Source organism: Acanthopagrus latus, chromosome 17 (genome assembly GCF_904848185.1).
Source record: "Acanthopagrus latus isolate v.2019 chromosome 17, fAcaLat1.1, whole genome shotgun sequence".
Lineage (NCBI taxonomy): Eukaryota > Metazoa > Chordata > Actinopteri > Spariformes > Sparidae > Acanthopagrus > Acanthopagrus latus.
The window spans coordinates 13,653,307-13,670,509 of record NC_051055.1 but is presented as its reverse complement, the minus strand read 5'-3'; the positions used below and the strand labels follow the sequence as shown (position 1 = coordinate 13,670,509).

The window sequence follows — 17,203 nt, the reverse complement described above, 5'->3', positions numbered from 1 at the left end:
CAACCAAAATTCAACACTGGACAATGATGTCCAATTTCCAACTAAAATGTCTCATATCCAATGTCTTCCTGACGTTACACTGACATCTGGTGCCAGCTGGGTAATTATTTTGTAATTAGTTTATTTGCAATATGTTTTATCCTCAGAATAATCTTCAAAGTGTTCCTTTGGGGTTGTTATCAGGCATGAAAAACCCATTGAGACACATTTTTTGGCATCAATTCTCCAAGTTGACCTCTTTTTATTTTTTCCTTGTCTGCTCCTGCTGTTGCTTGAGCTATAATGGCTCATTGAAAATGAAATGCTAGATGGAGCATTTTGTTACAATATAACGCCTTCATTTGGTTTTGTCACAGTCACTGTTCTTGTATAACTTCATTGCGCTCGAGTGTTTACATATCTGTGTGTGCATTACAGTACATTATGCTCCGTTTACTGACACCCACGGAGGGAAACATCTTTGTTAGCAGCAGCTGATTTCAAGCCAGGTTTAAAGTAAACATGTGTATAATAACGAAAGGAAATGACAATAATTCTGAAATAATGACACAGTACACTTTCTAAAATAACAGCAATGTGAACCGGTTGTAAATGATATTAAATGAGGGATCTCCTTTTTCCACTTTAATTCTGGGTGAATCCCTCCTTCCATTCACTGACTATGATAATGTGCAAAGGAAATTCAATCATGGCAGGTATTATACATATATTTATTTTATGTTCCTGTGTCAGGGAGGAATTTTTCTTTTATCAGCAGTCTATAACGCAATCTCTTAGTTTTAACTCAACTGATTTATAACTGGATAAGTGAGCAACTGATCCAGTCATAGCAAATATTGCCGAGCACCATCACATCTTTTAGGCTAGCTTACAGTATCTTATACATCTTTTCTTGTGGGGTTGAGTTTACTTATCTGTATTGTTCCTGAATGATGCATGTAACCAACTGCTTATGACACTTTTTCATTCAAAACTGATATGTTTTTTTTTTTGTTTTTTTTTTTGCTGATTGTAGGTCATGAGCATTTTATGAATTAGTATGCCGCTTATGATCATCTTCTCATCATCTCTGTTACAAAACATCATGTCCCAGACAGATGAGAGCAAACGGTGTAAAATAGAGGTTATGAAGCAGTAGAGATGTAAAAAGGAAATAGGATCCACCATCTTTACCTAAAAGCGTTCACCCTTAAAAAACAACCAAACAAAAAACAGTTTACTTGTTCATATGAAGCGTGTGTGCGTGTTTCTTTGAATATGTGTGTGTATGTGTGCGTGTGTGTGTGTGTTTGGTAGTCTTTAGTGATTGCTAATCATTGGGACTGGCCTGAGCTGACACTTTTTTAATGTAAAAAAAATGAAATGCTGTAAATGTCTGTATGTCTGTAAATTCTTGCATTGTAATAAAGGTTTTGTCATCGTCCCTATATAACTGTTGTTCATCAGTCTATGCTGATCAATATTTTGCAGCGTTATTTAATGTGCTTTATGTAAGTTTACCTGCCAAGAGCTGTCTCCATCAGTGGAAATGCTAATGTCACGCCAACTACTGATTTGCTTCTATTTCTGTCACTTCTTTCTGTGCCTGTGTGGAAAAGCAGCAGGTGGCACCAGCAGGAAGCAGGGCCTTTCACCGCTATAAACCATAGCAGCAGCAAGACATACTGTAGCCACAAAAAAATAAGTCCCAACTAGAAAATGTATATCTGTTTGAACATTTCTGGCTCTTTAATTTGCCATCAAACACCCTTCCCTTAGACACGAAATGCCGCTTGTAGGACCATGGTCTTGTACTGTTGAGGGAATGTAGTACCAAAGGAAAAGGCTGTTTGATGGCAACAAAAAGTGCCAAAAATGTTACATTTAGGTGGGAAGTATTTTAGGAGGCTAGAATACATCTCACTGGTACAGTTTAGAACAGTAGCTACAATGTCCTGCTTCTCCACAAAGGGGAAGAGCTGATGGTCATCTATAGCAAGTGATACACTAACTATGGATAAGTACCTCATAAAACCCAGCATCAAAAAACACTATCTGTCACTTTAAGCTCAACTCTAGTGGAATTTATAAACCATAAAATCCCAAACATAATGTATACTGTAAATACTTGATCAAAAACTTCATTGTCTAAGGGGAAAATGTAAGTCTTTGAGGTGAAGTGACCCCACAAGAATACTGTAGTTCCCTTACCAGCCGCAGTACAGTCCTCCTGCCACAGGAGGCGCTGCTCTGACGACTACAGCGACACTGGACCCCGCTGTCCGCTTCCGCTGTTTGGAAGGACTTGTGTGGCAGATTCGACATAAATTTCTATGTGCGTAATGTAAAAATATGCTCTAAATCCTATTTCAGGGATTACATTAAGTCGTACGATGCCTCAAAACCATCGATAAATTAGTGTTCTTTTGTCGTGCGGACGCTGGAGAGATGGACGGACAAAAAGCAGGTCAGAATTTTGGCTAGCTTCAACTCGAATATGTTCGTCGGGTCTTCATGGTAGTTTGGGCTTAATCAAAATAAACAAACGTGTTTAGTTTAAAACGTGTGCACACACTGATTTTTGCAGTTTACATCACAGTGTATTTTTAGTTTATAGAATTTGTAAATTACGTTTTGCAGTAAAGGAACGAGATGCTCGTCCAGAGCTGGCGGTGACGACAGCTTTTTTTTTTTTTTGTAGGATTTGACGTGTTTGCTGCTGAGGGCACAAAGTTGACTGACATTAGCCCTCTAGCTCAACAATATAACCCCGAATGTTATAATATAAATTATGAACGTTTTGAAATAATATGAAATCGTCTGGTCGAAGGAAAATTATGGGCTTTATTTTAAAAAGGAAAGCAGCAAGATATCGAAAAAACTAGGTCGTATTTTCCACAATAATGATTTTGGTCAAGTTCCACAAAAAAAGAAAGGCAACGTGTCACTCTGTTATAGAAAAATTAACTTTGTCAAAATAAAATGGATGGACTGAAGAGTTGTCCAGTTGAAGGGTGTGAGCCTCAGTCACCATGAATGCCATGTTATGTATTAGGTGAATGAGCCCAAGCAGCCTGTTCTGTTATATGAGGGTTGTGAAACTATAGGATCCAAAGTGCTGGCTGAAACTGAACAATTGTACATAACACTGTTATAATCCAGCATAGATTAGGCCTACATGCCATCACCCATCACCTTTTATACGTAAGGTAGCAAACCTTTTCCATTTCCCTTCTTTCCCTCTATACTTTTAACTCATATAACATAGAAAGTTAATTAAAAAGAAGAAAAAGGAAATGGAAGGGAAAAAATGAACAATCTATAAATAACACAATACCTTATGTTGTATATAATTAATTAATAACACTTAATAAAAAGAGTCTCCCTGGTTGTGCTTTGTTTGCACTTTCTATTTAATTTAATTTAAAGCGGTTATGAAGTCCACTGTGACACAAGTTTAAGCAGTTTTAATTAATTTGTCTGTTTGCCAAGCAATACAATGATTAAATACATTTTTCCAAGCCAAAGAAAAAACGTGTTCCATAAAATGTTTTAATTAGTGGAGTCGGGATGAGGTACCCAACTCAAATAATAATATTTGCTCAAGCAGACAAATTATGGTAATCTCTCCTTTTTCTCCAGGTGGTTCCCTGTTTTCGTGTCGGCTCTGCAACCTCTTCTCTCCCAGTCGCTCTCAGCTGCTGGCCCATTGCTCCCAGCTACACCCCCAACAGGATCCTCCTGATGACATCATCATTGCACTGCAGCCCCTCGTAGGAGCGCCTGTGGAGACGCTTGCAGGTCAGATTGGTGTGCCAGGATAACAAAATCATCTAAAAATTATATACGGTATAAGCATTACCACTATATTCACTATGTACGGGATGAATTCGACTTTGACCTTATTATCATTCCAAGATATATTTAAAATGTCTTTTTCAATTTGTTTTACCGTTGTTTTTTGGGGATAGTCTTATGACACATGGCATCAGCTACTGTATATCAGGCTTGGTACTGTCAGATATCTTCATAGGTTTGTAGAATAAGCGTGTTGTTGCTTATGGTCTGAGGTGGTTTTGTGTTTTCTTCTGTTTTGGGTCCCACAGAGAGCCCAGTGAAGCGAAAGCGAGGACGACCAAAAGGCTCTACAAAGAAGACTCGCACTGATTTGACAGACGGCAAGGCTGACTCAATCCATTCTGTAGAGGATAATGTTAAAAATGAACGAGCCGGGAATAAGGAGGAGGGCAGTGGACAATGTAGCTCGATAGAAGGTAGTACCGTTGCTGTTTATATGTATGACATAATTCTTTGTTTTCAGGTATAGGACTGGAAAAAATACCCTCTGCGTGGGAGTGTCACTCAAATCTTGAATCGGCTGGTTAAATAAACTGACTATATTCTGTATTCTCTTCATTTTCTGTTAGGAGAAAGCCACGAAGGGACGTTGGGGCTGGAATGTAGAGACTGTCATCGCTCATTCAGCAACAGACGACAGATCCTCAAACACATCTGCCTTAAAGAGGAGCAAGAAGAGGACAACGCAGAGGAGAATGGTGAGTGTAACAAACCAGTAATAACTAAAGTTAATATTTGTTAAAATATTGGAGTGGACTGAGGTAGCATGCTGGGAATTATCCTTACTATAATTATAGATACTTAAATACTTTGTCAACTAGAGATGTTGTGGATAAAGTGAGGAACCTTTTTTGTAGATGGTGATTCAGGTGATTCTGATAAATGGCGGTAATCAATTTTCAGGGACCATCAGTGGTGGAGCAGGAGTTGATGGTTCTGGGAGTTCAGATCCAGGTCCAAAGCATACAAAACAAAACTCATCCAGACCAGGACTTACAAGAGAAAAGGGTAAGTTTAAAGTGCAGGACCAAGTTTCTTCAATTTAATTCTTACTCTGTAGGGTTCAGGTTTAGTTTGAACCCTTTCTTGTTCCTTGCTTGTAGACGGTGGCAACTCCAGAACTCCAAGAACCAGCCGAAGCCGCGTCCCCAAAGACGGATGCCTAGCAACAGGAAACAAGAAGTCAGTCATCAGTGTTGTTCTGACTGAAGATGAAAGACTTCCAGGTAAGCCTTAAATAATCGCAATTGCTGTTACTTTTTTTTTTCATAACTAAAATGTATTATCTATAATCCAACAGGCGTTTCTAAAATGGTTCCAGTCGAGGATCGTTCAGCACAAACAGAGTCTGCAGCTGTGAAGGCTCAACCTCAGGTAGGCACATGAATACACAGAAGCATTTAAAAGGTTGGCTCGCTCAAACTTTAGCATATATTTGCTCACTTTCTTTTAGTATATCTAGCCTGGCAGACAGGTTTTGAAATATCTCTGTGATTTATACCTCTAGCCAAATATAATAAATGTGTATAGAATTTAATTTGTAGTGTTCACAGCGTGCAGAATTACATTTAGTGGCAACATCTCTTTTTCAGAAATAGTCTCCTAGTCTCCCAGTCAGAGAAATTTTTATAGAAACCGAACTCTTAATGTAATAACTGTTGACAGACGTGATTGCAGTACTCCAAAACATATTCTTTCTGAAACACAAATTGTTGTACAATTCTTGCATTTTAACCAAATTTAAAATATGATGATTTTGATATAAAATGTGTGTTTTTCTGTCTCTCTGATTTTTTTTATTCATCATTATCTAATGTGTATTTGATCTGAATGGATCTGTGAATCCCAGTGTTATGTGAGCTTATTTATTGATTTTTTTGTTTTGTTTTGTTTTGTTTTTTTCTGGGACATCAGCAGTCTGCAGTCTTCCAAAGTCAGTCAGAAGACCTTGCAAATGATGCCACTATCTGTGAGGGTGATCCTAAAACATATCAGGAGCCAAGGTAATAAAATGGAAATTGGCCTCCTATAGATGGTCAAATTATCAAAAAGTGTTATAGAAGACAATGACAATTGACTCTTTAACTGTATATCCACAAAATAGATCAGTGTTATCCTCTGTCAGCAGTCTGATACTGTTTTCTCTCCTAGATCTGACACGACCTCCACAACATCATTAACAGCAGCAGCAGCAGCAGCAGCAGCAGCCAGCAGAGGCTTCCAGGAATATTCTATCAAGCAAGATGCTACCAAGTACTGTATGAATATTTTTCTTTTAAATTGTTAAACAGTGATTGAACAAAGTTGTTTGTGGGTAAAGTATAGCTGAAGACTTCTTTGTAAACTACAAGCCACACACTACAGTAAATAAATCTCACAGAAGATAGATTTTTAAATGTACTTTTTCCCATTGTTTGAGGGGCTGAAAGTTATTTAGTTGTCTAACTGGTAAAATGTGCAGCTCAGATCTAGTCAGAGAAATCAATCTATTTCATAAGCAACATAGACTAATACCTCCACCACCACACCAGCAACTCTCAATGAATTAACTATGATATTGTCACTCCCTTTCTCCCAGTTTACCTCAGAGCCAGTTGAAGATCTTCGCCTGTGAGTTCTGTAATAAGATCTTTAAATTCAGACACTCGCTGGTCGCCCACCTCAGGACACACACCCAGGAGAAACCGTTCCAGTGTCCACACTGTGACTACGCATCTGCCATCAAAGGTACATCCAGGCTCACAGGAAAGACTGTTTACACCCACCTGGCCATTTCAGCTTGAAAATTAAAGGTTTTGGGTGGTGTGTGATGGTTCCCAGGTATTGGGTTTTATCTGATGTTTCAAATTTTTCTTCTTTTCTTCAAGTTCCCTTGAATTTAAGCAACAGACCGTGGCAACTTCTGTTATCTTAACAAAATTATACTGTTTTAGTTACAAACTATTTTGAATTCCTGTAATAGCTGCGTACTGTCTTTCCTGCTTACTTCCTTGTTTTTACTTGTTACAGCCAACCTGAATGTTCATCTGAGGAAGCACACTGGAGAGAAGTTCAGCTGCCAGCACTGTCCTTTTAACTGTCTCAGCCCAGGACACCTCAAGGTCATATTAGCACTTTATTACTGTTTATGTATGTAAGTATTAATGTACAGTATTCAAATAAAGTTGAAGGTTGTCGTTACTTATCTTTACACTACAATAACTTTGAGGGTAAATATCATCATGACAGTCAGTGGATTTAATTTTCTGCGTGTAGTTTTCTTTTAATTTGCTTATACTGGCCCACTTTGGGGATGACATTTTTTTATTCGAATGTCTACATCCAGATGGCTTTGATCAATCTTCAGGGTGCAGATGCACTTTTTTAAACAGCAATCCTGTGTTTCGGCCAATGCAGGTCCACATAGAGCGAGTCCATTTGAAAGTGAAGCAGCACTGCAGCTTTTGTGAGAAAAAGTACTCGGATGTGAAAAACTTGCTGAAACACATGGAGAAACGACATAACTTGAAAGACCCTGTGGTCCAACAGAGTTACCAACAACTCAGGTTTGATCAAAATTTTTTGCCATTATTTCACCTAACTGTATTTCTATATATCTTTATCTCTAACTACCATACCAGCCCATCTGATTTGTTCATCTCTTCCAGGTTAAAGACTCGTCAGGGCCTCAGACAGCTCCTCTACCACTGTCCCACCTGTAACCGGCGCTTTAAGAATCAGCTTGAGCGGGAGCGCCACCTGTTGGTCCATGGGTCCCAGCGTCCCTTTGCTTGCCTACTCTGTGACCATGCTGCGACCAAGATGGTTGCCCTTGTAGCTCATGTCAGGAAGCACCTCTTCCTGTACGTGTGCTGCATGTGTGACGGGAAGTTTGTCAGCTCTCAAAGGCTGAAGGGTCACCTGGCAGAGTCTCACATTGATCTAGACCAGGAGCAGGCCTTTGCTGACTGCATCAACAACAGCTACTATCTAATGCAGCCTGGAGGAGGCATGTGGGGGGATGATGAGAGGGAAGGGATGAATGAAGAGGTCAGGATAGAGCAGGCAGGTGAAGACGAGAGGACGGGAGAGGAGGAGGGAAGAAAGGGTGTAAGAAGGGTGGAGTGGCAAGATGGGGAAGGGCAGCAGATGGAAGTAGCAGTGATGGACAATAGGGAGGAGAAGGCGGAAGAACGAGATAAAGCTCAGGGTGAAAGTGCAGAAGAAGTGCAGGTGATAGAGGGAGAAACAGCGAAAGAAGGAGAATTAGAAAACAGAAGTGTGCAGCAAGACTCCCAGGAATTGCTCCATCAATCCATTTCCATGGAGACCACAACTCTTGCTGACAGACAGCATGAAGCAGAAGCTGGGGAGAAGTCACTGGACAACATGACAGACTCATGCATCCCTGCAACTGAAGACAATAGCCCGACATTTTTATCACCAGAGAGCGTTCACACCCCTCTTTTGGAGGACAGGACTCAAGAAAACACACACCCAGCTGATGAGAACACACACGCAGCCAAAAAAATAAGCACTTCTTCATCATCAGGAAATACAATTGTGTGTGATGTGACTGTAAACACACATTTGTCATCAGCACCTAAATCGGACGATGGACAAACTCCAGATTCAGAAAGGGTAAATTGATTGCAAGGACTAGAGAAAGACAGGAGCAAGGACTGCAGATAATGATTGTTTTTATAATTTATCTGCAGATGAATCGCTTGGCCTATGAAACATCTAAAAAAAACTGTTGAAAATGGCCATCACTATTAAGGTGATGTCATCAAGGGTTTTATTTTGTCTGACCAACACCCCAAAACTAAAAGATATTTCATTTGATAGAATGCTAACATGAAGGACAGCAGCCAATTTTCACTTTTGAGCAACAAGAAAAGGTTGAGAAGTTTGACTTAAAAGATCACTGAACAATCAGTTGCATTAATTAATTATCAAAAATAGCTGCTGTCAACTAACTTATCATTAAACAACTCATTTGTTTTGACTTTATAGTGAGCACTAAATTATTCAGTGGAAGCCAATAGTTAGTTCCTCTATGATAACATTACTATTGATTATTCTGCCAATGTGGTGTCTTTCTGTATATGTTTATATAGAAGGTAATGATTACACTGAGTAAAGATTATGGCTCAGTCACCTTATTTATTATTAATTTGTAGTATAGTATATATATAAATAATGATAACGGCAATGATACTAAATATAGCTGAGAGCCTTATTTAAGAAGTTCATCTTCCTGTAGCTTAAAATATTGGTTACTCCTCTTGATACTGACTGTCTTGATTCTATTTCAGTAGCAGTGCTGTATTGAAAATTATTTAATTAGAATACATCACTTAGTTTATATATGCATTTGCAATAAATAATTAATTTTGCATGAGTTCCTCTTAGAATCAACTTTTCGTCTCCTCCAGACATATACATTCTGACTTGTTCTCTGTTTGCTTGTTGGTAGGTGTCGGAGGTTTTCCATCAGAGTGCGTTCCAGCAGGTGTTCTCATCTCTTCAGAAGACTCAGCTCAGTATGGAGACTTTCCAACGGCTCAGGAAAATTTACGGAGACCTGGAATGTCAATACTGTGGTGAGATGATGAAACCTCCTTGACTTTATATGACATTGTTATTTATTACTAAGATTTTCCTCTGTCTGGGCTGAGCATTAAATAGTCTTTTTTTATGTTGCACAGGTAAACTGTTCTGGTACAAAGTCCACTATAACGTCCATGTACGCACACACACCAAGGAGCACTCTCATTACTGTTCAAAGTGTAGCTACTCTTCCATCACCAAAAGCTCTTTAAAGCGCCACCAGATCCAGAAGCACAGTGGCCTGCTGCTGCCTTGTTCGAATCCTGGCTGTAAATACACCACACCTGACAAGTACAAGCTTCAAGCCCATTTGAGGACGCACCAGGAACAGGTAAGCAGCCCTTCACCTGACTTGAAAAATAAGTTGTTGAAAACATCGACTGCTGGATTCTCTTGGGTAGGTTTGTTGGGTGTATTTATGTGTTTGTCTTGCTGTTGTTTTCAGGGGAAGAGTGTGACTTGCCCAGTCTGTCAGCACAGCTGTCCAGAGCACAGACTGAAACACCACATCAAAACATCTCACCCAGGTAAACACACTGGTATATCTACAGATATGGACAAAACACGCACGGTACCGCCAATTTCAATTACGATTCCTTCTTTTTTTGTCACCTCCATGGTTGCATTTTTTTTGTCACTCTCTACTTGTGAGTTTCCAAGGTAGCAATTTAATTCTGTGTGTGTTGTGTTTTGCTTGTATTGACAGACACACTCCCTCTCCATGGCAAAGGACTGATGGTGCAGCGTGCAGAGAAGTGCCCCTACTGTGACTCCTACTTCCTGAAGAACAGCAGCGACTTTCAGCGGCACATCTGGGCCCACCAAGGTGTGATTTTGTGATGTGTGTGTGTGTGTGTGTGTGTGTGTGTGTGTGTGTGTGTGGAAACAGTACCCACGCACAGTATTTCATTGCTTGACTGCCGCGTGATCTCAGCCTCCATCTGTCTCCCCCTCCTGGCTGTCTTCCAGGAGGACAGACGTTGAAGGAAATTGGCCTGTTGGTCAAGCACAAACCAAAATCTCCATGTTTTTGTTGCTGGCATCATCTCAAAGATGAAAGCATTTGAAATCTGGCAATGACAATTTGCATCAAAGTTATGAGATAAGCAGTTTCTTTCAGTTTTAAAAACTGTTTTTCTTTTACAGCCGCCTCTTCTACATACATATGTCATGCTGATTTATCTGGAAATCTAATGCAACTGCTTTATGTATAATCTACATTAGCTATGATGTGCAATGTTTCAGCTTGTGGAAGTGGATTTTTAGTCCTTGTTTGCTTAAGCTTACCTTGATGAACTTATTCCATTGAAGTCACATCTGTCCTGAAACCAAAATAGCTGGCAGGCATAAATCCAGCACAGGTGTTGGTAAAGGTCTCAGGTCTCAAGTCTCTAAACTGAAAACAGCTGGTTAACAGAAACAACCAAGCAAAGCATATGCTCATTATGATTTGCAGCAGGTTTATGGTGCTTTCTTTACTTGCTGCCTTCTGGGGGACTTAAAACAATCTATAGATATTCAACTGCCTTGTTTTTTTAATGCCTTCAGTGCATATTAGTAAGACATATTACCCAACCAGTTATCCAACATTTTGCCAAATATCATTTGATTCTTTACACTTTTATGTCCCTCAACCCCACAAAAAGTTCTTGCTCTGTCATGTGGTTATTATTGTCTTTGCTGAACTGCTGGAAATCTTATCAAGTGTGTATATGTAAATTTGTGTCTTTTGCGCAGGTTTGAAGCCATACGTCTGCAACCTGTGTGACTATGCAGGCCGCAGCAGGAGTAACTTGAAGACTCATATGAATCGACACAACACAGAGAGACGTCACCTCTGCGATCTGTGTGGTAAAAAGTTCAAATCTAAAGTGACGCTAAAAAGCCACAGACTGAGCCACAGCGATGAAGGTACGTACGCTCTCAGTCATTGATGATGTGTTTTTTTTAAATATCATTGTTGTCACTGCTGATTTGCTGGTTTTTAATGTATTTGTCAATTTATTATTATCTGCGTTATAATTAAGTATGCCAGAAAAGTAGTGAAGTATAGAAGCTGTTATTTTGTGTTCATTCAGGCAAACGGTTTCATTGTTCGGAGTGCGACTTCACCTCGGTCTCTAAACCTTCCTTGCTCAGACATGTGGAGCAGCACGCTGAGTTTAAGGTCAGAATACACATAAAGTTTACAGCCTTAGTATGTAGAAATATCACCCTTACACTCCACTTCATGTGTATGAATTACAAAATATCAATAGTACGAAATTGCCTTAAAATGTCATTCATCCTCATAGTTTGGGGATTTTGAAAATGTACTCTGCATTTCTTGTAATGTAGTTATTTGTTTTTTCTGACTTTTTTTTTTTTAATTACTTTTTTCGGCAAATCAAAGATGTGATCCAGCAATAGTATTTTGTTTTTTCATACAAACTATGCACAGTTAGGTCGTAGAAGGTTCTGTTGAAATGAAACGATACCAGTCGTTCATAGATGTAACCTAATCTCTGACCATTATCTGTCATGTTAATGACAAAAACATGAATTAGTATTTTACGGGCATTCCTGCTCCACAGATATTTGATTTGCGTTTCTCTTTCAATGTAGCCATTCCGCTGCGCTCACTGCCACTACTCTTGTAACATCGCTGGTCCCCTGAAGCGACACTACAACCTGAAACACCCGGATCAGAAATATCACAATGCTGGACCTGGACTGCCTAACCCCGATGCTCTTGAACAGCAAGGTCCTACCTCTGCTCTCATACTGCCACATCTAGACCTATCTGTATCTGTATTGAGACAGCACTTGAAAAGCTTTAATAGTAGTATGAAGTGATAAATACAGTGCATAGTTAGAGAATGATTACTACCATTGATGATATATTTTGTTCATGTAAGTGTGGCAACTATAGTAGATACTGTCTGACATGTGGTTTATACAGAGCCAAAGGTGCATTCAGCTTAAACTAACATAGATTTCGTGTGTGTTTAGGTGGTCTGAAGTGTCCTGAATGTGAGTTTGTTTATGGCACCAAGTGGGAGCTGAACCGCCACCTGAAGAGCAAACACAGCCTGAAAGTGGTGGAGGGCACCTGGGAGGTAAGCAGTATACATATGCACTAGATACAGTGAAAAACTGTTTTGGGTTATTTTTAGCCATGATAGCTCTGTGTCTGTCTGTTGATCAGTCGGTCCACCACTTTGAACCGGAGAGAAATATTTTGACAATTAAAATGGACCGCTGTGATTTTTGTCCATGCATGGTGAAGCATTTTTCTGATTAATAGAGTGCTTTTTGAATGAGTCCTGATAAAGTAATTACCAAAAAAAATTTGGCTCCGGAACAACATTTAATCTGGAAAGTAACTAGTACATAAAGTTTTTAAATAAATGTAGCACAGAAGAATTATAAAGTACCTGGAATACCCATGTGAAGTGCAAGACCATCAAAATTGTGCCCAAGGTCAGTACTTGTGTCAGTGTAAATAGTGACATCAGAAGTATTTACTGCTAATTAGCAAATGCCAGGATGGTACCATGCTAAACTTAGCTTAACTCACCCTCTAAAGATCATCATGACAGCATTATCATTGTGAGCATGTTGGCATGCTAACACTAGCATTGAACTCAAGCACTGTTGTGTCTAAGAACAGTGATACAGAGCCACTAACATGGGTGTAAACTCTGATGTTTCTGTTCTAAACAGTCTCTTGTCATTAAAAAAAAAATTGATTCAGGAACTTGAAAACTGCAGCCAAAATATCAGCTGCAGTACTCAATGACATTTGTATGTCAGAGCCAGTGTTTTCAGGATGATACTGTCTCATGCCATGTGTATAAATATCCAGGTGGGGGAGGCAGTGGAAGCCCACTGTGTTCCTGTGGACGATGGAGGGCAGCTGCTGACAGACACAGCTGTAGCAGACCTGCAGGACAATGGTAACAACAGCAACACTGACAAACACACAGTGATTAACTGACTTAGAGAAACCAACGGACAAGTTTGAAAAAAAATAAAAAAAATAATTGCCCACAGATGTACAGCGGAAGTGCTGCTCTGGTTACTTGGGTTCATGTTTATTATTAATGTGCCTTCGCATATGCACTTTACACATTAAAAGGCTTAAATGTGTTTCTTTTTCTGCAGTTAATATCCAGCAGATCACTGAATACAGTTCAGAGACTCACGACGCCGTCACCTCCATGGTTGCCATGGCTCCAGGCACAGTTACCGTCGTACAACAGGTATACGACAGCAGATCACTTTGTCAGGCAATGATGTGTGGTTACAACAAAACATTAATGTGGACTTGTGGCTGAAGTTGCAGGTGGCTGATGAGCAGGAAGTCGGTAACGTCAGCAACCAGCTGATGGTGGTGAACGCAGAGGGGGGTCTGACTGGTGACCAGGTGATGGTGGTGGAGGAGGCGCATGGCCTGGAGGCTCTGACAGTCCTTACTCAGGGAGATAACACTCACCACTATATTGTCTATGTCCAGGAGCACACTGTAGAAATCAACTAGAAAAGCTAACAATTCACCATAGACCTGTTAATCAGTGAGTATCAGTGGATCAGTTTTTTAAAAAGTAAGATGACATTATGTACCATTAAACAATCAAATCAGGATTTAGTGAATGTCTCCCCGTCATCGTGAAGGATTTACGTCAGTCAGATTTACTATTCAGTCACATGGTAAAAATAAAAACCATAAGTGCAATTGTGTTATTATGTGATGTATTTTGTACTACAGAGTATATTTAAATAAAGCCCCTGTCCCGCACTGCTTGATACACTGGAGTGGATTAATTTACTAAAAAACTGATCTCAAAGTTGATTTTTTTCTGCTGTTGTTAGAAATGTTTTGTCATGAAACAGTGGCTATCAACAATTCTTTTGTTTGGTACAGATTTCAAATTATGGTGAGCTTTTGGCATGCATTAAAATATGGTTTGTAAGGAAACAGCACAGACTATTTTCAATGTGCTTCTAAAGTATCAGAACTATTTTTTTTATCTAGGAGTAAACTATGAGCGTAAGAGAAGAATGGGCTGGCGAGTGTGGCACTTGGATAGGCTACACCTTGCATTATGATGTCAATTTTGAGTTTTTATACACTGATGTCACTGAAGAAGACAGTTTCCAACATTAAACATACTAATAAAGTAAATAAAAATAAATAAATGCTATTAAGAAGATTTTGGAGCTTAATGAAGTAAATAAAAACCCCATATGGATTTTATGGTGTTGTTAGGAATACAGTGTATTTACACGTTCCCAGTAAGATATAACACATTAGGTATAGGTAAAACTGTTTAAAGACCACTTTATCACATTCCACTTAAGGTGCATTTAAATTAGTTCTTGATAAGGTGAATGGTCTGAGGCCGCTTGGTTGCATTTGTAAACAGTGATCAGTCCTGTGTGATAGTTCAGTCTCAGTCCAGTAGGGGGCGGTGTGGTGTTTTGTGGTCTGTTGCCGACCGCCGACACGTTTGACTACAGCAGAAGAAGAAGCATCGGTGGGAAATTTGACAGTGCGCGAACGATTGTTGTTCACAATCGACCGATTTTTTTGTTGGTTTTTTTTTTTTTTTTTTAACTCTAAGCAGAGATAAGCGCTGATTTTACTGACATGCGATATGGACCGGTACGTGTTGGTTTTATCATATTGCCAAACTGATGACGGCCTGGCGGAGGATTATAAATGTAAGTTTTAACTCGACGCTTGAAACTTACAGCGTTAGCTACGTAACACTCACACCAACTACTTTGCTAACGTCAACTATGCTAAGCCAAGTTTAATCAGCTAGCTAGTGGTTTGGGTGTATAGAGCCATTACTATCCAGGTTTAATACTTTCTCAAGATGAAGTTGGTTTCAAGAGAGTCACAGCATGAATGTGACTTGTAAACATATAAGTTATCCAGTCAAAACCACTGAACAATGAGACAAGGATAATGCGTAAGCTAATACAAGCAGGTGTTAACGTTGGTTATTGACACTACTTTAAAGATACAAGATGTTAGCATACAATGCGTTCCCTCTCATATTTGAGTAACTGTATTGATGATGATGCCATCTATGTATATGCTTTTTTAACCTTAAATAAACCAGTAGTCTGGTTGTGATGGTGGCTCAGCTGACTTGTCATTGCTCACAGACCTGGAGCCCGTAAAGCAGATACATGACAGACTCGTGGACATCGCAACTCAGGAAGCAGTGAGAGGGATCTCTGTGTTTCCAGGTACAGTTAACTTGGGATGTCTGGGCATGTTTCACACTGAGCCGATTGTTTTTTCAGCATCTTCCCTCATCTCTTTCACCCTTCATGTTTTCCCAGCTTGTTCTCTCAGTGGCAGCCCATCAGTTCAGAGGTGGTACTTCGCTGTTCAGGCATGCCAAGGAGCTGTGCAGGTGAGGCATCGTGACGGTTTTGTCATCAACATTTACGTTGCAGGGAACTGGGAATCTTTAAACGTGCTTGCAGTCTTATATTGCGATGTAGAACACGCATCTGTCAAAAGATAAGACAAACATCCACAGAATTAGGAATTAGGAAATGCTGCTCAAGCTTCAACTTATTGTACATGCAATCAGTTCGCAATACTTGACAAAATTCAGTCAGCACTAAGAGAGACATTGGGGGAATATGCCATTTAAGCACATTAATACATATATTTATTTTGCCACTGTTACCAATATCAATAATACAAATATATTGAATATTTGATCTGATCATTGGCAAGGGCCTACTGCATAAGGTCAGAAATAAATGACAAAACACACAACTTGATTGCAACTTTGCAACATGTCATCAACAATCTGTATACTGTCACATCTGTGTTTTGATAGCCCACTAAGAAGGGGGGATATGATATTTAACAAGCAAACGTATGATAACGTATTATTTTAAACATTTTAGCTGCTGATATATAGATAAAGGATGAGGGGCTCAATTCTATGTCCAAACTTAAATCTGTATCACCTGCGTGTAGTTTTGCAGCTCAGACTGGGAAGAGCTGGGGACGGGCCACCAGAAAACTGATAGTGAGGAGGAGAAGTCTTCTGCTGTGGAGTCATGTCTCAGTTCTCTGAATAATCAGGAAGCGGCAGACCAGAGGGCGGACCAGGCAGCACTGACAGAGTGAGTGACAGATCATACATTTATGTTCTCTATAAAAATATGTATGCTTATTTTATTTCTGCTCAGTGTTGCAGGTATGAGCCTGATACATCTATGTGCAGCTGATATTACTGAGCATATGAAACTTTATCATTGCTGATACTACAAGATTAACCCTAATACGTTAATGGAAGGAAACAAATTGATATAATTTTGTACAGTCGAATCATGACATTCATGTTATGAAAACTTGCTATTGTACGGGTAAAAACATGAAACCTATTGGTATGTGAATATTATTTAAAAAAATAAAATGTTTATGTGTCTTAAATAATCAAAGTCTGAATTTCAATGTCTTTTCTGAACAGGCTGTTAGAGGAGGCAGCAGAAGGACTCCACCTACTGTCAGACAAGCTCCCACCTCCAGGTACTGCTGGCCAATCCATAGTACTCACTGTAATTATATTCAGAATAAAATGACTTTTGTAGCTGTCTTATTTTGTAGCTGTAATATGCTTGCTGTTGTGTGCTCAGTTGGGCTGTTTCCAAATAACTCGCTGGAATAAATTAGAACCGACATAAAATGTATTCAAATCAATTCAAGAGCACAATTGTTCTACCCATGGTGTTTAATCTGAAATGTTTCCATTTG

The 17,203-nt window shown here is 39.4% G+C and overlaps 2 protein-coding genes across 6 annotated transcripts in view; both read left to right on the top strand.

Moving 5' to 3' along the window:
• The first annotated feature begins 2,237 nt into the window (after positions 1-2,237).
• Positions 2,238-14,219, top strand: LOC119006638 (zinc finger protein ZFAT-like). Of its 3 annotated transcripts, none has more exons than XM_037075557.1 (24): positions 2,238-2,446; positions 3,622-3,780; positions 4,086-4,253; positions 4,407-4,535; positions 4,741-4,845; positions 4,941-5,063; positions 5,138-5,211; positions 5,752-5,840; positions 5,989-6,090; positions 6,416-6,564; positions 6,847-6,938; positions 7,234-7,382; positions 7,485-8,457; positions 9,296-9,422; positions 9,528-9,760; positions 9,875-9,956; positions 10,136-10,255; positions 11,167-11,340; positions 11,508-11,596; positions 12,034-12,172; positions 12,421-12,527; positions 13,277-13,367; positions 13,576-13,673; positions 13,757-14,219. In XM_037075557.1, the coding sequence occupies exons 1-24, from the start codon at positions 2,428-2,430 to the stop codon at positions 13,949-13,951; spliced, it is 3,786 nt and encodes a 1,261-aa protein (XP_036931452.1). In that variant the 5' UTR covers positions 2,238-2,427; the 3' UTR covers positions 13,952-14,219. The 3 variants fall into 3 exon arrangements, with proteins under 3 accessions (XP_036931452.1, XP_036931450.1, XP_036931451.1); XM_037075555.1 differs by having other exon boundaries at positions 13,751-14,219; XM_037075556.1 differs by having other exon boundaries at positions 2,239-2,446; positions 5,755-5,840; positions 13,751-14,219.
• Positions 14,220-14,943: 724 nt separating this feature from the next.
• Positions 14,944-17,203, top strand: part of LOC119006701 (MDM2 binding protein) — a 28,301-nt gene continuing 26,041 nt past the window's right edge. For all 3 annotated transcript variants that reach the window (XM_037075688.1, XM_037075687.1, XM_037075686.1), the window contains exons 1-5: positions 14,944-15,135; positions 15,589-15,672; positions 15,769-15,842; positions 16,424-16,572; positions 16,920-16,978. In XM_037075688.1, the coding sequence (XP_036931583.1) occupies positions 15,069-15,135; positions 15,589-15,672; positions 15,769-15,842; positions 16,424-16,572; positions 16,920-16,978 (433 nt within the window). In that variant the 5' untranslated portion in view covers positions 14,944-15,068. The remainder of the gene's footprint in view (positions 15,136-15,588; positions 15,673-15,768; positions 15,843-16,423; positions 16,573-16,919; positions 16,979-17,203) is intronic.